The 22,121-nt window shown below is 42.9% G+C and overlaps 2 protein-coding genes across 2 annotated transcripts; both read right to left on the reverse strand.

Moving 5' to 3' along the window:
- Positions 1-1,686: 1,686 nt before the first annotated feature.
- Fabp9 (fatty acid binding protein 9) lies at positions 1,687-5,201 on the reverse strand. Its single transcript, XM_057790920.1, has 4 exons — positions 5,098-5,201; positions 2,607-2,779; positions 1,908-2,009; positions 1,687-1,743 (listed from the first exon to the last, which is right to left on the reverse strand). Exons 1-4 carry the CDS (start codon positions 5,168-5,170, stop codon positions 1,693-1,695), a joined length of 399 nt encoding a protein of 132 aa, XP_057646903.1. The 5' UTR covers positions 5,171-5,201; the 3' UTR covers positions 1,687-1,692.
- Positions 5,202-13,278: 8,077 nt separating this feature from the next.
- Positions 13,279-17,230, reverse strand: Fabp4 (fatty acid binding protein 4). The gene is made up of 4 exons (XM_057790560.1): positions 17,096-17,230; positions 14,704-14,876; positions 13,952-14,053; positions 13,279-13,508 (listed from the first exon to the last, which is right to left on the reverse strand). The coding sequence occupies exons 1-4, from the start codon at positions 17,166-17,168 to the stop codon at positions 13,458-13,460; spliced, it is 399 nt and encodes a 132-aa protein (XP_057646543.1). The 5' UTR covers positions 17,169-17,230; the 3' UTR covers positions 13,279-13,457.
- Between the last annotated feature and the right edge of the window lie 4,891 nt (positions 17,231-22,121).

Below are 22,121 nucleotides of genomic sequence, written 5' to 3' on the forward strand. Positions count from 1 at the left end.
AAGGAGCATGTGTAAGTGTGACCTGCCATTTTATCCTAATGTTCGTCTACTTTTGATTCCTGCCCTGAAGATAGTCTATTGTCTTTGTGCATCAAGTGGAAAATATGCCTTTTATGATTATTTTATGGATGTGTATGTGAAAATTAAAACCTGTTACAAATGTTGAAAACATCATCCTTGATTTATGAAATACTGTTGTACAACAGGAAGAAATGTGATGAGCTCTCTTTGGGTGCTAGCACTAACAGTAACATCAGTATGATTGCTATCCAAAAGATTCGTTTTCCTGTAAATTTCAGCCTGTCTTTCATGTAACGGTTCATTACTGCTATTCTCTGTAAAAAGAAATTTCAAAAATAAAACTTGTTTTTTGTATGGGTTATAAAGTCTGGTCTCATTCCTGTTTCAACTTCTCCTGGCATGAGAATAAACAGTGGCTTGTATATCACTCACTGGGGTGAGAATTGCTATTTTTCTTCTGTACCCAGTGCAAGGTGACGTGCAAGATTTATTTGATTATTATGCACATGTATGCATGTGTGCCTGTGTGTGTTTAGTGTGTTCAAGTGTGCACTTGCCTGTAGAGGCCAAAAGGGTGTTATAAGAATCTTGTGAGCCACTCAGTGTGGGTACTGGGAATTGAACCTGAGCCCTTGGCAAAAGAAGTAAGTGCTTTTACTTTTTCTTTTCTTTTCTTTTCTTTTCTTTTCTTTTCTTTTCTTTTCTTTTCTTCTCTTCTCTTCTCTTCTCCTCTCCTCTCCTCTCCTCTCCTCTCCTCTCCTCTCCTCTTCTCTCTCTCTCTCTCTCTCTCTCTCTCTCTCTTTCTCTCTCTTTCTTTTGTTAAATGAAGGAAGTTTTTATCCCTGCTTACAGTTCATCATGACGGGAAGTCACGGAGGTGGGGCTTAAGGTGGTCAATCCTACTGTGCCACGGTCACAGTCCAGAGGAATGGGCTGGTGCTCAGCCTACTTTCTGCTTTTCATTCAGCCCAGGACCCCTGTCACAGAGTGGGGTCTCCACATTTAGGATGGGTCTTCCTACCTCAGCAAATCCAATCTAGAAATTCCCACACCAAGAAGCCCAGAGATTTGTCTCCTGGGTGGTTTTAGATCTAGCCATGTTAACAGGAACTTCCTGTCTTACTAATTCTGCAGACTTCCTGTAGTAGTTTGAGTCTTAAAGAGTCACATGTTTGAGCACTTGGTTTCCAGATAATGATACAATTGGGAAGGTTATGGAAGCTGTGGGAAGGAGCTTCAGGAGGAAGTACATCATGACGGACAAGTTTTGAGGTTTATAGTCTGGCTCCACTTCCTGCCCTGAACCCTCCTTCCAGTGTAGGGATGAAAGGTGGTCTCTCCGCTTCCTGACTGCCCTCTTACTTCACACCTCTGCTGCCATGCCTTTCCTGCTGAGACAAAGAACAGTATCCCCTCTGGAACCATGAACTAATGTCAGCCCTTCCCGCTCTATGTGGCTTTCTGTTAGAGTGTTCTACACAGCAACAGAAAAGAAACTCACGCCGTCCATAACCTTCATTATCAAACAGTTGGAAAACTGCATTTCAGTGAGTGCTTTTATTGGGCAAAATTTATCCTGAAAATGTTTTGAAGTCACTGTCCCTGATGCTGATTTTCTTCAGCAACAAGTTTTCTGCAGGGGCCAAGTTCTTTCTGGTGTCATCTCTTCCTTCATGCTTTCTCATAGGTCCTAGTACAGACAACGTTGTTCATGGTGCACTCCTAGAAGCAGAGAGATGTGTTAGTGGTGACTGTTGACCGGTCAGACCCAACCTTTCCTCTTTCCGCAGACCAAGCCCTCAATTCAGGCTACAAAGGAGGTTAAGGAGTTTGACTGACATGCATTCAAAACAGCATGTAAAAATGTAAACTTGGGGAACACTCACCACTACCATTTTCCCCTCCATGATTTTTCTTTTGATCGTTGTCTCTTTGCCGAGCCATTTTTGGACCTGGATCATTGACCCACCTTCTAATGTTACGATGCTCTATAAATACAGAGAAAGTGATTAGGAGTTGTTCACTACTTCCCACCTATCACAGAACTAGACATCTACAGTTTAACTTCACATCTGAAATTCTCTTCTTCATAATGCTCACCTTGGTTCCTGTTATGATTTAATACAGTCAATATAGAAGTCTCAAGAAACAACTAAATTCATATTCTCATAGACTAGAATCCACAAGCTATTTGACCTTTTGACCTTAATAATTGTTCTAGTCTATATGACCTTTCATACAATAACAAACAAGTCAGGGGAAGAGGATGAGTGAGTGCGGATTGCCGCACAAAGTGGTACACATCGGTAACCCTACCACTCAAGGGCCAGGAGCAGGAGAATACTAAGTTGCAGTCAGCTTAGGCTATATAATAAGACCTTGTCTCAAACCACAGCGACAGAAAGACTAATAGGAACATTTTACTCCATTAAGCTGTCTGAATAATTAGCAAAGTATTGACTTTTGGCTTGCACAGATTCAAACCAGCCCAACTAGACTTAGCAATAAGTCAACCTGTTGAATGAACCCTACCAACCACCTGTTCCCACAGCGGTTGAGCACAGCAAGATTTAACTCCAACTCACCTTCACTTGCCGACTATCTGCGGTGGTTTCATCAAACTGTTCCCCTAGTTTGAAGGAGATCTCCGTGTTCTGGAAAGAGCTTTCTGTTTGGATGTTAATCTTTTCCCCATTGAGACTAATATTAACAGTTGGCTTTACTAAACCTGCCACATTCCGGGCTGCAAAATCCACTCCTGAGAGACAACGAAAGATAGACAAAGAAACATTCACACATTCAGGAAGATGTACGACCACCATCGTGCACACCTGCACTTAATGAATGCATCCTTCCTCACTGAAAGCTCGACTGGTATACAGCCTTATTTCTTTTGAAATTGAGTCTCATTACATAGCACAGGCTGGCCTTCAGCTCAAGATCCTCCTGTCTCTTGCTTTGAGTCCTAGACTTGTAGGTGTGTGCCACCATTTCCAACCACAGTGTCTTATCTGATGTTGTCACTAGTCTCTAGATTAAGCCAGGTCCTTCCGTGCTGCTGCTAGTCATTCTGCCATCTTGAAAAGCTAAACTCATTTTCTCAAACATTGGTGCTTAATATGAAATGCATGTTTGCTGGATGACTTTTAGGGGAGCAAATGCTTGCATTTTACCTTATGGAAACTTGCAAAGGCAGTGTGGGAAGGATGTGGTGCAAACCCTGGCCCTGCTGCTCAGATTGGGGACTTTAAATTGTCAAATATGACTTTTGCAGTATGCAGACAGAAACTGACTCATCCCTCTGAACACATATTGAAATCTACTGCCCGTTCAGACTATTGATGTGTGCCTCGGTGTAGAAGAACAGATGTGTGGACTGTGAGAAGGGGGCCAAAGCCTGGGCTTCCACCTCAACACTCCACAGCTTTCTCCATAGTAAGCTGAGGGTGCCTCCAGCCCTCCTAATGCTTGCACTGGAAGAGAACATGAAAGGTCTTAGAAGGGCCACAGAACAGAGTAAGTCCTCAGTTGCTCTCCCTCCTTGTTCCAGACTTAACCTGGCTCCTAGTCAATACAAGGGTTATTCTGGTATAAGCCCAAGATCCCACCCATTACTCTCCTATATCTGTCTATTCTTATGTCTATATTTATGTATAAATAGATGCATGTGTAAATACAGAAATATGGATATACAAATATAGACAAATGTAGTTATATAATAGTATATATGACCCATATTTAGTATATTAGATATAGATGTTATATTTTCTTTCCACACAGGACTTTCTATGTCGTCAGACTGGCCTTGGACCTTCTGTATTTCTGTCATAGCCTGTGACAGCTGGGATTGGAGTTATCCACTGCCATGTCCGTTTCCAAGTTTCTTATTTGCCTTCAAATTTTTATCCAAAACAAATATGTCTATAAGCCCATGAAGAGGTAGGGAAATTTATTTATTACTTCTGAGAAGTTAATACTGTCTGTGGAAGACGAACAGGTATTATATTTTAAGCATGTTAACTTATTGAGGGGATAAAGCATTGTTGGTTTGGTGCTTAGAAAGAGTACATATGTTATTAATAATGGTAAACATCCATTGGTCATTGTAGGCAAAATGCAAAAAGTGAAGAAATCTTCTGCTTTCTATATGGCTTATTTATAAAAGAGGTTGCTATTAATCATGAAAAATGAATTAACTGTTGTTCACCCAGAATTCATAGAAAGGTGTAGCTGTGGCAACACAACTCATTGTAACTCATGTTTGACTACAGAGCTTGAAGCAGAGACAAAGGTCAGGCAGGCCCCCACTCTGAGAGGCAGAGTACGGGAGGCAGTCAGCCAGTAAGGAAAAACTGTTCTAGTTCTCCTCTCAAGAAGAAAACCTTCTAAACCGTGTATTGAATATCACTCACACATGCATGAACACTCGAGAAAAACAGACTCTCGATGTTATTTGTTGCTACAACGCTTCTAATTTTTTTTAAAAGATTTATTTATGTATTTCTTATGTATACAACATTCTGCCTCCATGTATGCCTGCAGGCCAGAAGAGGGCACCAGATCTCATCACAGATGGTTGTGAGCCACCATGTGGTTGCTGGGAATTGAACTCCAGACCTCTGGAAGAGCAGCCAGTGCTCGTAACCACTGAGCCATCTCTCCAGTGCCCTGCTTCTAAATTTATAACTAAAGTTAAGCCCAAACGAATTCAATCTATAGCCATATTACAATGATTCTTTTGCATCAGTTTGGGGTTGAATGAAAGCTGCTCAATGAAATGAGCCAGCTAAAGAGACACTCTGCCCGGAGATCTGCACGACTTCATACCGGGGCCGGCTGGGACATATATGGACTATAAACTGAGAGAGCTGCTAGCCTAGTTAGAATTTTAAATGCTAATTATTTATTATAAGAAAAACAAATATTAAAAATAAATGGAGTTTTAAACATCTCATATGAGTTTAACCTATAGTCACAAGAAAGACAAACATAGAAAATGCTATTGCAGGGTACAAAGCCAGCCCCGGCACCAAAATCTCGTCACAAATCCCTGAATTCCATGATGGTGTCTCTCACCCAGTTCTCTCATGTAATCCTCGAAGTTTTCGCTGGAGACCAGCTTCCAGGTTCCCAAGAAGGGCTCAATCATCGTGGGAAGCTTTCTGGGAAGGTGAGGCACTCACAACCGGCAGCCAAGTCAGTGTGGGCACCCCTATGCCTCCAGCAGCTTATTTTAAAGAACATCTTCATCACGTGACCTTCCTGAAGTGACCAATGGGATGCCAGGAGCCGAGATTCCAGGCACCAGCCTTTGACTCATTGTATTTACCTTCAAATTAAAAGACAGAAACCTAACCAGCAAAACGTAACTCAGGTCAACCCCTTTTAACTCTAGCAAAGAGATTTACACCCAGGAGTCACCCGATAGATCTTTCCTGCCGAATGGAGACAATTGTCGATGGAGACCAATCTCTCGACACTAATGTTGACTTACCCCAAGGGAATCTCCGACAAATGTCTGACGAACACCGAGCCCATGTTTTCCCATCCTAAACAAGGACATCTCCACTTGGTCTGCCTCAGCTGGTTTTTTTGTTTGTTTGTTTGTGCAAGTCATAGTGTCCAAGTCTCCCCTTCATTAGAAGAAAATCTTCCCTTCCTTTGCTTGCAGGGTTGATGAATTGATATTGTTAATGTAACTTAACACGCCTACAGTTGCTTGGAGTGAGGTCTAAGGTGTCATTAACAGTATCATTGTTGTCAATCAAGGATAGCTGAGGACCACAAAGAAGATGCCAATTATTGTTGAGCAGAGCTTTGTGATTTAAGCCTTAGAAAGGAGTGATATAATGACATCAGAGTCTCTCTCTCTCTCTCTCTCTCTCTCTCTCTCTCTCTCTCTCTCTCTCTCTCTGAGACAGGGTCTTCCTATGTATCCCAGGCTGGCCTCAAATTAGCAATCCTCCTGCCCCAGTCTTCCAGTGTCTAGGAATGATTACAGACATATTTCATCATGGCTAGTTTGCAAACTCATTTTTATATTAAAAGATGGCATTTGAGATGGTGCAGGTAAATTTTGGGAAGTTTTTTTTGGGGGGGGTAGGGTTATGTCTGACACCTACATTCTAAAAAGTAAAAAGGACACAGGTGAATTAAACCTCTATGTAATTCCTTCTTGTTTCGTGTTCTGCTCTCCAGGCAACTGAAGTAGGTCAGAGACCCAATTCAAACATTTGATCAGGTAGATTGATGTTACTGCTCTGCCCTTCAACTGCATCAGAGAATTGGAAATTTAGATGGCCAGGGACCAGAAAATGAGTACCGATATTTTTATCTGTGCTATGTCAAATAGCTTTTTGACTCTGAGAAATGTATATTTATCTTTGTATGTAAAGCCATCTCTTTTCATACAAAGCAAGCAAGATATTGCTGTTTGAGCACCAGGGAACAATGATAACTTAGGTGGGAGACAGAACTGCTTTTGAAGAAAAGATATAAAGAAGTGGGGAATGTTATGTTGCTGTGACTTGAAGAGTTACTGAACTGTCTGGAGAGAGCAGAGGCTGGAACAAGAGCACTAGAGGGGGTCAGGAGAGATCATGCTGATGATAAGGGCCTTAACAAGAGACAGTGTGTTCAGCTTCAGCGTTTAGATACAGAGCGAGCGGCTGGACCTGCCTCACTGCTTCCAACCATTCTCCCTGCACTGGAAGGGACCAGGGAGTAGTGTGCAACTGTCCTTGTTATTCTGAGGTTGACTCAGAAGTGAATCCTGTGGTCCCTTTTAGAACTCAGTCAGCCCATAGAACAAAGGGGAAAGTCAAATTCTACCGCCTGTAGGGTTCCCCACTCATGGGAGGAATTGGGGGGGGGGGAAGAACAGCCTCGAGTCTCGCTCTGCACACTTTGATTGTTTCTGTGATATTACACTGCTACACCCATCATGATACATATTCAAAAACAGAGCAACAACCAATCTGTTACATGGGTGTCATTGTCAATTATCAGTCTTGTGCCTGAGATTTGTCACTTGGTGATTAAGCCTTTTACTACTGACACATCTTTGTAAATAACTTCGTTAAATGGTTTGTGTAGGTCCAGCCAATTACTTGTATGCTGGGCAGGTGATTTCATGCACACTCCACCCACTGTCAGTGACCCAACTCCAGCATGTGACAATCTGGTTCAGAGCTATTCGGTATCTATTATAGCATACATTTAGATCTTAGAATGAAGTGTACTAGAGGATGCAGCTTATAGCATTACATTTCTGTTGGGCATCTGCAGGCTGCTGTAAAAGTGAATCAAGAGAGACACTACTTTCTATATTCCTAAGACAGCGCCTGCTGTAAATGACATTGCACATGCTAAGTGAAGGATTTATGAATGAGTAACAAAAGAGATAAACAGCTCTCTCTTGTTTTTAACTAGTACTTCAGATTTGTGTCAGGAACTGAAGAATGTGGGAACATGGTGTTTCCCTGGAACTATGATAATCCTTTTGCTCTGGTCCTCCCTGCATGGAGTGGTACTTAGTTTGCATTGTTAGTGCTACAACACCACACAGACACAACTTAAGCAAGGAGAAATTATAGCCCACGGGGGTAGGGGAGTAGGATCAGCCTGGTAAGCTCACAATGGTAGGCATCCATAGCAGTGGCTCATCACATATCAGTTGACCAGGAAGCAAATAATACAAGGCAAGAACTTGGAAGTTAGGTGAACGGTTCACAGAGCCATACCCAGTTGCCTGCTTCTGTCAGTCAGAATGTGCTTTCTGAAATTACACAGCCTCTCAAAAAGCTGCGAAACAAGCATTCAAAACACGAGCCTCTGGAGGACATTTAAAGTCAAATCAAAATTTTTGTCCCTGATTTCCAAAAGCTCATGGCTGTCTCATAATCCCAAATGCATTTAATAACTTCAGTAGATTCTGAAGCTTCAGCATGATTCAGGATTCAGAAATCTAAAATTTCTGCTAAGACTAAAAATGATTTTGCAGTGGCTTACAGCTAAAAAATCATCTTCAGTCTTTGAGTAGACATTTTCCATTTCTTTGCAAGTCCTGGGATTTTTATTGTGGTTGATGTTGGAAATTGGATATTCAAATCTAGTGTTGTACTAACTATGGTAATCAAGTTGCAGTAAGATCTTAAAAAATGCTGACTCTTCAGTTGTGTCTAATAGATGTCCAGTCAGCGGCTTAACACTGACACTTGGCATCTCCGCCTTTGCGTTTATTTACCTTCTTTACTTTGGGTTAGATTCTTTTTCAACTCTACACATAGATGTATTAAAATTTTAATGTGTGTCTGTCAAGATTTGCAGTGATATTCAGCTGTGAATTTTCACAATGTCCCTCTCCAGATCTCCTAGCGTAGTGTCTGGAAGTGTCCAGCTATTGTTCTATGCTGTGGAATAATCCTTCTGTACATTATTTGAATATATGTTACTAGGATTTATAAAAAAAGCTGACTGGCCAATAGCTGAACAGGATAAAGTCAGGTAGGAAAATCAAACTGAGAGTGATAGGCTAAAGAAAGGCAGAGTCAGAAGAGTCGCCAGGAGATGAACATGCCATGCTAATAAAGGTACAACCTTGGTTACAGAGCATATAAGAGGAATATTGTTTAACTTAAAATGTAAGAGCAAGTTAGTAATATGCTTGAGCTATTGGCCAAACATTTACAATTAATGTAAGTCTCTGTGTGGTAATTTGGAAGCAGCTCCTAGGACAGGAAAACTTTGCCTACAGTTATAGTTTAAACTAACTTTTGGTTCTAAGAACGGTATTTCCTCTCAGATAGATCTTCATAGGACAAGATCACTTTTAGTTAGGATCAATTGGACAATGATGAAAGGCAAGGCTTCTCCCTAAACAGAGGCAATCATAGGGGTCATTAGACTGTCCTCTCAACCGATGAGGACCTCACTGAAGCCACCTTGCAGAACTAGGACTGAGACAATGATCAGTCAGTGAGCACCTTGACTAAGAACATTGGTTACGTATAATGCTTGCCCTCCCTCAGTTTCTTCTTTGTTTACAGTTGAGGCTCAGATCCATACACCTGAGGAGGGTTGAGATGCTCAGTGTCCCCTGCCTTTATCCATGTAGCCATAATGATCAAATTCATTAACTGCCTTTCCATAATTAATTTTCTGTCTGATTTCTGGCTTGCATGGCCAGTGCCACTGTCGAGACTTGGCCAGAATCAAACCTTTGCTTTATGGCTCTGATAACAAAGTACTCTCCTCCTTTCTTCCTTAGTCTTTGTTGGCATTTTTCTTGATTTGTTTCATTTCTATTATTTTTGCTAGAGACCAACCTGAGAAGTAAGATCAACAGTTGCCTCAGATCTTATCTGAACTTTAGTTTTTTTAAATCCTTTGTTGTGTCTCCCCAATTCCATTCTTCCTTAAGATTTCTTCTGAATTTATTAGTCTTAAGGACTGGTTCCTGAAAGGGGAGAACAGAAAAATGCAATGGAGAAGAGCTGGTCATGTAAACATCCTGCATTTAATGGAACTTTTAATACCTTGGATTTCTTCAGTCTAAGAAGACAGGGCTACAACAGTGAGGTGTGTGTGTGTGTGTGTGTGTGACTGATGGCCTTTGTGTATGACCTCTGTAATCATCAACTGCAAGCATAAATCCAAACACACTTCCAGGGGCTGAGAGATGTCTAAGTGGGTAAAGGCGATTGTTGCCAAACATGATGACCTGAGTTCAATCCCTGGGGCCCACATGATGAAAATGAGACCTGCAAGTTTTTCTCTGACCTACACACCCTGTGGTATATGTGCTTCAGTAAGAATGTTCACACACACACACACACACACGCACAGAGGAGGGGAGGAAGGGAGGGAGGGAGGTTTATCTTAGGTCTTTCGGGATGTGTGCTCCCTAGACTTGGGCCCATCAGATTCCCAAGGCCTGAAGAGTAGTACCCGCCTCATTTCTCTGACCTCTCTCTGTCAAGGTGTTACTCGTGGAGCAGATACCCAGAAGATGAATGGCTGTAGACTGTAAAGAGCGCATCTAACCAGTGATATCAACATCAGAACGCACAATGTTATTAACACGCATTGATTATACATTAATTGTTCTGCTGCTGTGTTAAGAGCTGAAACCAACCAATATTAACCTTAGTTTATTATGTGCTTCCCGTTGTGCCTTCTCAAACATTGCAAGGATTGAATTTATCCCCTAGAACTCTGTCTCATTGGGTTCTGGTACCACACTTGGCCTCCAGACCTACTTCCTGCCAGGATAACTGCTGAACTTCAGAATCTACACCCCTTCCCCCTTTGTCTTAGTGCTCTGAGCCTCAGTTTCCAGGTCTGCATGGAAACAATGGCTCCTCCCACCAGATCATTCTGGTGATCAGTGCTCTGAGCCTCAGCTTCCACGTCTCCATGGAAACAACGGCTCCTCCCATCCGATCATTTTGGTTATCAATGATGTACATCATGCAAAGGACCGGACACCAACGTTTGTTCTTAATAAATACTGGCAAACCAGTGATTATTATACTTAATAAGTAAATACTGATTTATGTTGCATGTTTGATAAAAACCCGGAGGCAGAAGGTCAGAAAAGCAAAACAGGCAGCCCCTGGCTCTTACCTCTACCTCAATCCGAAATGCCCATCCTGCTCCCAAGACTCCTCAGCCTGAGACTTTGTCTGAAAGCTGTCTGCTTCCATCTTATATTCCTCTCTAGGGCTGGAAGTAAAGGTGTGCATCACCACTGTCCAGTTTCTATGGCAAACTAGTGTGACTACTGGGATTAAAGGTGTGTGTCATCACTACCTGGTCTGTAAGATTGACCAGTGGGGCTTTTTTACTCTCTGATCTTTAGGTAAGCTTTATTTATTAAAATATAAATGAAATCACTACAGGTTTGCCAATATTTATTAAGACTATTCTAAACAACCCTACACAGCTCTAGTGAACCCAAATTGTGGGCCTCACTATTTTTTTGATTAAAAAATATTCTCTGACAAGGAGCCTAATCTCTTCTGTGGTCCCTCTAAACCAGGGTGTTACACATACAATGGGTGGGCAGGAAATGAACAGCTTTGGAACTGTGTTCTAAAGAGGACATCACAATGATAACAGTATAGATTTAATACTTCTCAGTTTGTGTTAACATGTATTAATTATACGTATTGGATGAGGTCAGTGTGAGGTAATGTGATACTTGAAGATATTTATATAGTGTGCTCTGGTTCAATCCACACTTCTGCCTTACCCTAAATAATCTCCCTTCCACACCCCAGGATGTCTTTCCTTTAACATCTGCAGATGAGACAGAAGGAAGATGCTACACATTGCTTTTTGAGTCTGCCTTGTTGCTCAGCAGATCCCTCACTATCCCTGAACTGTACGCTCGAATGGAGTTTTGTTTTGTTAGAATATAAACCTTGTGACTTAGAAGCTTTACTTCATGTGTGCAAAACCTCAACGTAGAGGTGCTTCATGCATGAACACACATAAGTACAGCACAGATCTGCACACATACACTTCCGGAGAAACCCGACGGTTGTCTTTGTGTGTACAAGAATGTTTTTAACCTGTTTTATATTTGTATGAGCACTAAACTTCGCTGCTATTGCATGTGTGTATGCATACATTTCAAACCTCACTGCTTTATGCCTGTGTGTGCACAGATGTTTTAGATATAGTGACTCCATAGAGATTTGCAGCTGAGTAAAAAGGTTATAAGCATAAATGTTTGAAGCCACTGTACACATTGCATATTTGTTTATGAACAAGCATGTCATGATTGCCTAGCATGAACATTATGGGATGTCTGGCATGGCTTCTGCATAGCTGCTAGGCAGAGCATGTTGCTATGGCTTGGATGTGTTTTTCTCCCTGAAGGTTCAAGTACTGGAAGCTGCACGCCCAGCACAGTGTGTTAAGATACTGGAAGCATCAAAGGGTAGGGCTTACTAAAAGGTTGTTAGGTCAGTGTGGGTGAGAATGTGTGTGGAAATTCCTCTCATGGGATTAGTGGGTCCTGCCAGACCCTACAAGAACAAGTTGTTGTCCATGACAAGAATGGCTCCTCCCTGCTGTGTATCAGGGAGAGATGTCCCTCTCCCTTATCATTTCCCATGATAACACCTACCATTTGGTCAGAGCCAACTCTCGGGGCTGCACAAGCTTGACCTTTCAGTCTCCAGCTAAGAAAACCTTTTTTTTTTTTGTTAGTTTTTTGTTTTAAGACAGTATTTTTCTGTGTAACAGTCCTGGCTGTCCTGGAACTCTCTTTGTAGATCAGGCTGGCCTCAAACTCAGAGATTTTCCTGCCTCTGTCTCTGGAGTGCTGGTATTAGCGGTGTATGTCAACACCACCTGGCAATTTATTCTTTTTAAAGCAAACAGCCTCAAAGTTTTATTTTATTTTTTATTTTTTAGATTTATTTATTTATTATGTATACAACATTCTGCCTCGATGTATGCCCGCACACCAGAGGAGGGCGCCAGATCTCAGTACAGATGGTTGTGAGCCACCATGTGGTTGCTGGGAATTGAACTCAGGACCTCTGGAAGAGCAGCCAGTGCTCTTAACCTCTGAGCCATCTCTCCAGCCCCCCTCAAAGTTTTATTAAAGTAATGAAAGACTGACTGAATTACCTGTTTTAGATTGGGAATTTTACACTAGCTGAGCATGCTGGTTCATACCTATAACTGCAGAACACCAGAGGCTGAGGCAGGAAAACCGCAGTTCAAGACCAGTCTGGGCTACGTAATAAGAACCTCTCTCTCTCTCTCTCTCTCTCTCTCTCTCTCTCTCTCTCCCCCTTACCTCTCTCTCTCTCTCTCTCTCTTTCTCTCTCTCTCTCTCTCTCGCATGCACGCACGCACACACACACACACACACGTGGAGACCAAAGTGCTTTTCTACAGCACTGCCGAGTCACAATGCCCCAGGACAGGGCAGATATGAATGTGCATGCCTGAATCACATGGATGTGGATAACTGCGCTGTGTTTAAAGTTACCCTTGGTCTTGGGCAGATAGCTTCTAACTTAGCTATGTTAAAGCAAGGCTTAATACTCAGTCTTGGTTCCTATATACTTTCTCTTATCTGGGACATTTCATGGACACTGACTTTTCTACTATGCAAAATTATGAAAGATCTTATTACTTTTATCAGAACCAAGATAATGCAGCTTTTCTATTTTCTTCACTGAATTATGTGTAGACACACAATAAAATTAGACACACAATAAAAATATCATTGCATCTCTTTCTAAATCTAAAAATGTTTTATTTAATCAACACAACCATATTCAATAACATCCAGCTTCTGGGAAAATTAGTTGCTTGCTAATTAGTGGGAAATCATCTTTTTAAAAACAATGCATCCAACCAAGTATTGTAGAGCTCGATGCAGATTTCAGTCCAGGGCCACTCCCCTTGGCTCACGCCCTTTCATAAGTTCTGGTAGAAGTGACGCCTTTCATGACACATTCCTAGACATGGGCACAAATCCATGGTCAGAAACTGACAACCATGTGCAAATGTTTTTATTTCTCGGTGTTGGAAAGCAAATAATAGTCAACAAAAATACATGTTTTAGAATTGCTGTGTTTGTATTGCACATCCATCCCCAAGTGGACTACATTAGGATGATGCAAAGACCAAAAAGACACAGGTCTTTCTCTCAGGGAGCTGGAAAATCTCCATGGTAAGTGGGTATATCAGCAGAAGAACAGAACACACTCTGGTGAGGGTGTTGCATGAGGCAGCTTGTGACACCAGGGGGAAGCAGGGGAAACCATGCTGGGAGGAGTAGCCCAGATTCCACCCTAAGCTCCAAATAAACAAATACTGCAAATGAACCTTTTGTCCTAATCAATCTGGTAGGTTGCTAAGGTAGAGTGAGGGTCCTGAGGCCAGGATGCAGGGTACTCACCACCACCAGCTTGTCGTCCTCTCGCTTCCTCTTTATGGTGGTGGACTTCCCATCCCACTTCTGCACCTGCACCAGGGCCCCGTTTTCTAGGGTGATGAGGCTCTGCAGACACAGGGAAAGGAGACCGCAGTTTGCATCTCAATGCCAAAAATAAGATCAAGAACATGGAATCTTGGTTCAGGGGAATATCCTGAGGCCCTTACTCGAAACGACAAGAATATAGTCCAACAAGAAAAAGAGAGAAGAGAGAGAAGGAAGGAGAGAGCAAGGGAGGGAGCAAGGGAGGGAGGGAGGTGGGGACAAAGGAAGGAAGGAAAGAAGATGTCTTAAAAACAATAATGTAGAACTTACATGTATATGTATATCAACTTACATATTTTGAACAGAAATAGAACACATAGAACATAACATTATAACTTGAAAAAAGAGGCTATCTTTCGAAAGGAGCTAGATGACAGAGTGTACGTGGGGTTCGTGGCATTAGATTGGCTTTCTTTTATAAACTTCCTCTAAAGTTTTATTGCTCTAACTTGCTTCATAGACACGACTTATGACACACAAAATATCCTAATCCTTTTTAATGTCAGGACAATTTAGTAACGTGTCATCCTCATTCTGAGGGCGGCGACAGTGTAGGTGTGAGAGAGCTCAGAGGGGAAGCCTTCCGCCCGCCCATTGTCTTGAAATGGCGGTTATAGGCCATAGCATCCAAAGCCAGGCCCTCACCCTGCACCAGCTCCACCGGTCCTCACCTTCACTTTCCTGTCATCCGCGGTGATTTCTTCAAATTCCTGGCCGAGTTTGAAGGAAATCTCCGTGTTTTTGAAAGTGCTCTCTGACCGGATGGTGATCACGTCTCCGTTGACGCTGATGATCATGTTGGGCTTGGCCATGCCGGCCACTTTCCTGGTGGCAAAGCCCACGCCTGGAGTTAGGACAGAAAACATGTCAAGCTTACTCATTTTGTGTCCACGGAGAAACAGACACCAGATTCCATGATGCTCCTTTAAAACAAGCTATGCAGCTAAGCGCGCTGCTCCTAGTCCCCCGGAGAACACTCTCAGGAGCGATCCCTCAGATTTACTCTTAGCTTCTCCCCTTCTCCGCTTCAGGAGACTCATCATTGATTTCAGCATAATCAATAAAGAGATTTAATCTTCACACCTCGACGTGTGTGTATTTTCTATATATGCTGGCATATCTATAACATGTAATAATGTGGCAATAATATATGTATATGTATCTCTCGCTATTTTGTGTTTATGATTGAGACTGCTTCACTCTTAAAGTCAGAGACCAGGCTTGATGTAGAGTGAGCAGGTTAAAAGTTCATCTATTTTGATGTACAGAACCCAATTTTCTCCTCATGTGTCACTCCTTCATGAAATGAAGATCTCTGATTAATTTTTCTAAAAGGAAAAATGATTCCTACATACGGTGCCATTTTAGAGTGCCAATACCATTCCCCAAAATGTGGAAGGAAAATTAAGGGGGAGCTCAGTAAATCTTTCGAACTCAAGAAATCAGAATTCCGCTGCTCAGAATAGATTGGGAACTAGCACTTTACGTCTCAATCACTCAGGCCTTGTTTGTTTCAACGAAGGAAACACTTTCCTGCAGAGGGTGAGCCACTTACAGCCTTAGATGAACGCTAACAGCTTCCTCTCTCTGCAGGGGCTACACAGAACTCCCATACCACAGCCGGGCTAACTTTTCCAACACAAATGCTTAAGATAGAAGTGAGCCCAGGGTAGAATTAAGGCTGAACTGAGAGAGAAACGCCCCACAAGTGGTGCACACGGAGCCTGCGACTTAGTTCTCTGTCTAAAAAGTAGCCACTGTGAGAAAGGGATGTATTTCCCCCTTGAATCTTCACTCTGCCACAGTCAACCCGTGCTGGGAAGGGATGAAGTGTGGAAGGCGATTCCAGAGGGGCGGAGCCTGTGAAAAGCTGCCGCTTTTTTTATTTGTGGGCAGAAGGCAATACCTGCCCACTGTGCAGCAATTACCGCTGCCAATTCCATTCCGGAAATACCTTACTGCCTTTAATTATGAGTCTTTCTCAATTTAAAGTGTTGTTATTATAACTTAGATATAAATATCACAACTCAAAAATATTTGTTTCAAAAAGTTGATAGCTAAAAGCGGTCCAAACCTGGTGTTTCTGGGTCAGTACCTAGTAATTATCATACTGACTTGCTAGCCGATATGCCAAAAGATCAGTCATGCTGAAATTCCTGACATTCTTCTTATCTGCAAACAAGAGAACTGCATTGACAGATAACCTAAAGGTTCCACTGTGGAACTTAGGGAAAGGGTAAGCCTTTGAAAATTTAGGGGGTCCTGTCTTAATGAAGACACTCTGTGGTATGGGATCTGACTTCTGAAGGCCCAGAGAGAAGGGCTCAGGGCAGAAACTCATGGGAAAGTGCATCACTGGCTGCTGGCCACTATACTGCTGCCAGCCATGCTTGGTGAGCCTGCACACAGCAGCACGTAAGCAGTGGGGACAGAGGACAAATCATTCTGAACCTGTGCGGCTACGGGAAAGGCGCGCTCTGCATGCGCCTCACTTGACAAGCTTCCCTTCCGATGTCATAGCTCTCACTAGCTCTCTGACATCCCGCATCATCCCAAACCAGTGAATGTGTAACCCCCCAGAAAAGTCTTTCCTGAAGTCAAGCTTTGACTACCGTGACATTGAGACAGAAAACAATTGCTGAAATCTATTTTCCAACATGATGTTTTCTAAGAAGGGCAATATCATAGCTTCCATTTAAAGCACAAATTACTCCATGCCACACAAAATGTCTATTTTTCTTTCAAAGTTATTGCGAAATTTTTGTGTAAAAGGAGATGTTAAAAATGGACAAAGAGCCAAGTGAATCACAGAGACACAAGGGCGGCAATGAAGGCAACACCTTGTCATTCTATGGATCACTAAGAATTCCCTCACTGCTGGTTCATCTGCAGGACGCCCTAGGCTCAAGCCTCCTTCAGGAGGCTTCCAGGACACGCTCTTTCTTGTACCTTCTGCAGCCTCCAAGCAGAAACCAGCATTTCCCTCAGCGACTGCTGCCAGCTCAGAGCCAGCTCCCAGCCCTCTCCCCTCCTCAGGGAACCCCCAGACCCCACCGTACTCACCCACTTCTTTCATGTAATCGTCGAAGTTTTCACTGGAGACCAGCTTCCAGGTTCCCACAAAGGCGTCACACATCCTGTTGACTTCGGAGATCTTTCTTCCAGGTGAGACAGAGGCCGCAGGAGGGGAAGGTGCTGTGATCCTCTTGTGTCCAAATAACTCCCTTTTAAAGATGTCCCGACCATGTGACCGCAGCAGTGACCAATGGGGGTGACCCCAGATCATTTCCTTCATTACTAGCCCCTGTATTTTTTCCTCTGAGTCATGTTTTTAATAGAAATTTCTCAACTTTGGTTCTCCCTGGCAATGATCACTGGACTTAGAGTACAATTATTTTTAACCAGGAACAGCGTATTTTAAACGTTCCTGTTTTGGCTGTTAAATGCTCAGTGCACTGAACTTCCCCCTATTATTCCATATGTAACTTGCCTCATTGAGGAGGAGACAATTACCTCGGGACACACTTTGACCCTCTTGTGTTGAGTTTTAATTTTACTGATACCACAGTAATGTGCTTAGTTCTGAATTTGAGGACAAAAAGCCTGCCTGAGAGATTTTTAGTCTTAATGGCTCTTTTGTTGAGACAGTGTTGTTTCAGGGATTATAGCACAATAAATAGTGAAATAATGTTGAAATAGTCACGGTATATTAAGTGACATATATTACTAAACCTGGTTTTTACTTTTGTCTTGTGCCTGATAGAAAATTGCAGTTGCTCATGTGGCCTATGTTCTCTTTGTTTTGGGAGGGCAGTGTGAGGAGCGGCACAGGGACACCCCGTCCAGTTATTTATACACTTGTGACTCAGGCGCTGTGATGACCACAGGGAATTCAACAGCGAGCCTCACCAGGCATCAGCCTGCTCTCAAGGGCCTTTCATTCCCCCACTAGGGAAGATGGTGTGCAAAGGGACAGTTAAGAAAGCCTATGCTGAGAGCAAGCAGCACACGGTGGGCTGACACCATATCTGTTCTGAGAGGTGAGACTAGACAGAGCCGTCTGGAGGGGTGGCACAGCCTGATCACTCAGACAGGGCCATGCAGACCGTCTGTAAGTCAGGACAACTGTGGATGGGTGTGCCTCGTAAGAAAAGACCAACTTTAAGACAATGACCTTTGTCCAGATTCACCCACTGTGAGATACAATCAGGTATCCAAAAAATACACCAAGGGAGTCTTCATTGACCGTGTGCCTAAGAGTCCATTGTTCTATTGTTAACACAAAACAAAAATTCAAAATAAAATTTCTTTGGACCCGCAGCTTGTGTTCTTATGTTATCATGTTTAGCACCTGATCCTTAGCAGGGATTGGTACAAATGAGATCTGCTAAAGACGATCATATGTTCCTTTAAATATTTCTAATAAAGGGGAGTAGTCTACAGGAATGTGTCTTTTTAACTTAAATAACAGTGACTTCTGTATGAAGTTTGGAGGTAATACTTGTAGGAAGAGACAGAGCAGCCCCGCTCTTACCTAAAGGGATGCCGGTGTCAGAAGCGACCACATTCTTACTACACAGAACATCCTTATTCTACAGGCACTGATTCATGTCTCAGGAAAGGCAAAGAGCTTTCCAGATAGTGAGGTGCTCAGTGTATTGAGAAGGTCCTTGTCTTACAGCTGCAGCACAAATGGAAGTGCAAGCCGTCTGCTCAATGCTTAGATCCCTTGGAAATTACTTCATCTCTGTCCTTAAAGGGCTTCTATTGCTCACATGATAAGAAAGCACATCTCCTCATCGTGACCAGCTGGTGGATTGTTATCTGAATAAGAGAGTATAAAATAAGGGGAATCTTGTTTAAAAGCTCAGTGTTGAGGTGGTGTGTCGGAACATGCCTATAACCCCAGCACCTACAAAGCTGAGGCTGGAGGATTGTGAGCGTAAGGCCATCCTGGGCTACAGAGTGAAACTCCATCTGGAAGAGAAATCACATGATTTGGGGTACAATGTTGTTTGAGCCTTGTCTCCCTAAGCATTTGTGGTGAGCGCCTACATTTAACCAGAGCTCTAGCAGTCATCTCTTCTTTAAACGAGCAGGCTTTGTACTCTCAGCTTTCCAACAGGGTTTTACTGCGGAAGTCCACGCTGGCAAAGAGTCTTCAAGATACTTTTAGTTTTGCAAGTTTGACATGTCCATGACACCAGCTATGTGAAAATAAGGAATAAAACATGACCACATGGGCCAGAGCAATAGCTCAGCGATTAAGAGCATCTAATGCTCTTGCAAAGGACCCTAGTTCGGGTCCCAGGACCCATGGAGCAGTTCACTGGTGTCTGCAACTCCAGTTCTAGGGGATCTGATGCTCTCTCCTAACCTGCCTGACCTCCTGGGTTTCTGCATGCACATGGTGCGCAGATACTCAGATACATATACATAAAATAAAATACATAAATTAATCAATATTTTAAATAGCTTCTGACTATTTCCAATAACCCCAGTTCCTACTTAGCTTACAGGCAAAGGGAAAATGCAAAGTTGAAACGTTTTCTTTTAATAGCTGCCTTTAAATGAGCATTTTTAAAACAAAAAGCTTCCCTGAAATTTTTATACTTCTATCATCTTTCATCAACATAAAATCTGTAGGAGATAAGATGTCGCCACCCTATCCTGTCTTTTCTCATCCCTGATATTTCCCCATCTATGACTTAACGTTTCTAACATTTTGCTCATTTGTTGAGTGTTAATTAATGAAGTAATTCACAAAATGAGGGCGATATGCCACATAGCCGTGCTTTTGTGTATGTTTTAAGGCAAGAAACCACAAACTGCAAGAATGTCTCTTCGCAGTTTAGAAACGTGAGCACAGCAGCCTTGGAAGGGTGACCGATGAAGGCCAGGGTGATCTCATGCCAAGCTATGGACAGGACAAGAGTTCTGGCTGGCGAAGGTCAGAGCAGGGGAGGCAATGCAGCGGGGGAACTGAGAAATCTAGATGCTCGTCGGGAGCGTAAACGTAGAAAAGTTAATGGGAGACAGTTGGCATTGGCCATGAGAAGAATTTCCACAGGAGCGCCTGTTGTCCGCAACACATACCAGCGCTGCACCCCTGGAATGGCGGCAACTCAGGAGACTGAGTCAGGAGAATCACCTAAGTTCAAGGCCTGCCTGAGCCACAGAGTGAGTTCAAGGGCATCCTAGTGATTTTAACAATGAGCAAGTCTCAAAACTAAAAATTAAAAAATAGCCATGATATACAAACAAACAGGAAAAACAAAAATGATGCAGCAGTTAATATTTCCTCAGAGTCGCGAGGAAGGGTCTGCACTGGGGGCAGCCTGGCTTTGCACTGAGGAGGCATCCTAGGAATCTCAGGCCCGATGGGCAGACGCCCTGGTCCAGGCTGCTTGCCTTGTACTTGGCTCCTCTATGGGCTCTTTCTGTGGAATGCATTTCTCTGACCTTTGCCTTTGTTTATTTCTCTTGGAGGAAATGAGCTTATTATTCCTGACGATTTTTAATTAATGAGGAAACAGACCCTCTCTGGATCGTGAAGAGTAATGACCAAGCTGCAACGGGAGGAAAGGTTCTCACAGTTTGCACATGCCAGCGAAGGTGAGGGTTCATGCCCAGACCCCCATTTTACTGGAGGCAAAGTTCCTCTGCTAATGCTCAGTTACTACCTGTTTGGGTGTTTGCTAGCAATTTTAAGATGAACCTTTAATTGAGAATGTAGGCACGTTTTCTCTTCTTCCTGACGGGATGCCGACCATGGGAACTGTTCTGCGTCCCCTATCCAGCTAGACCAGTGTGTCCTTCCTTACACGTATGGTTACAGTGACTCTTTGACCTCAAATGGTGACAGTTTTACAAAGAGTAAGTAAGCCATAGGCTCTGCCTCGGGTAAAGGGCAGTGATTAATGACAGACGTGAACGCCTTGGCGGTCCTTGGGTAACTTCTTCATTTGCCTTCTTGCTCACAAAGGGAACTCCACACACAGTTCCGGGTATGCAAGCAGGCACCCATCGTGTTGGGGTGGTAGTGACAGAGTGCTTTCTGAGTATAAACTGTAACCTACTTAGTCTTCATTTCATAAAGCAAATCCCATTAGGAACTCACTGTAGGCAAAAGTGAACTCTCAACCAGAAAATGCAGAGAAGAAATTACCGACAGGTCAGCTGCACCATCAGAAGTAACCAAGAAAATAAATATCCATGAGGCCAGCCACCCATACACACACACACACACACACACACACACTTCACATTCTCTTCTTTGTGTTTGCATCTTAATACCTTTACCAATTTCAATTGCTTGTATTTTATATATTTTAAAGTTTCACATATATAATATAATTTACTTTATACAAATAGAGCTAAATACAAAGAAGATATTAAATTTCCGATAAGTGACAGTTGTGCCCAGCACTGCTGCTGTTCTGGTACTTGAATAAGGCAGGAAGGTAAGGCCTATAGAGATCACTATCAGCTCGTGGAGATCATAAGAACCTCAGTTTACCTAGTTTTTTTCAGTGAGTAGCAAGGATGGGGGTGTGTGACATATAAGCACTGCTTAAGGATGACTTGAGTAGAATTCTAGGCAGCACTGTGTGACGTGTGGTTGTCTAGAGAAAACCTAGAAGAACCTGTAGGACCAGCTCTGTCACTAATCCCAGGTGTCCTAGTCCCTTGCCCTCCTTTAACCTGAGCTTCCTTTTTCAGAAAGCTGAGGACTTAGTAAGGAAAGTGTATTTTAATCACCAACGTTACAGGGGTGTACCATACGTCTGTGCTTACAGATCTTGAAGTTTCATTTCAATTATTTTGTCTGTTCTGACTGTGGGTGGGTAGTTCTGGCACCAGCCTGAACCTCTAGAAGGAGGAAACCCAGGGGCTTCCTGCAAATAATGGGCTTAACTCTCAGTAGATGAATAAGACGATACCTGAGAGAGAGAAAACAAGGAGATTTTGGAAGAGAGGGGGCTCGAAATGGAAGACAGGGTAGGGAAGGAAGGGAGCCATGATGTTTGGGTGCCCAACGTTGCAGACAACACAGAAACCACAGAAAGAAAGCCACAGAGGGTGGCAC

The sequence above is a fragment of the Chionomys nivalis genome, chromosome 16 (genome assembly GCF_950005125.1).
Source record: "Chionomys nivalis chromosome 16, mChiNiv1.1, whole genome shotgun sequence".
Classification (NCBI taxonomy): Eukaryota; Metazoa; Chordata; class Mammalia; order Rodentia; family Cricetidae; genus Chionomys; species Chionomys nivalis.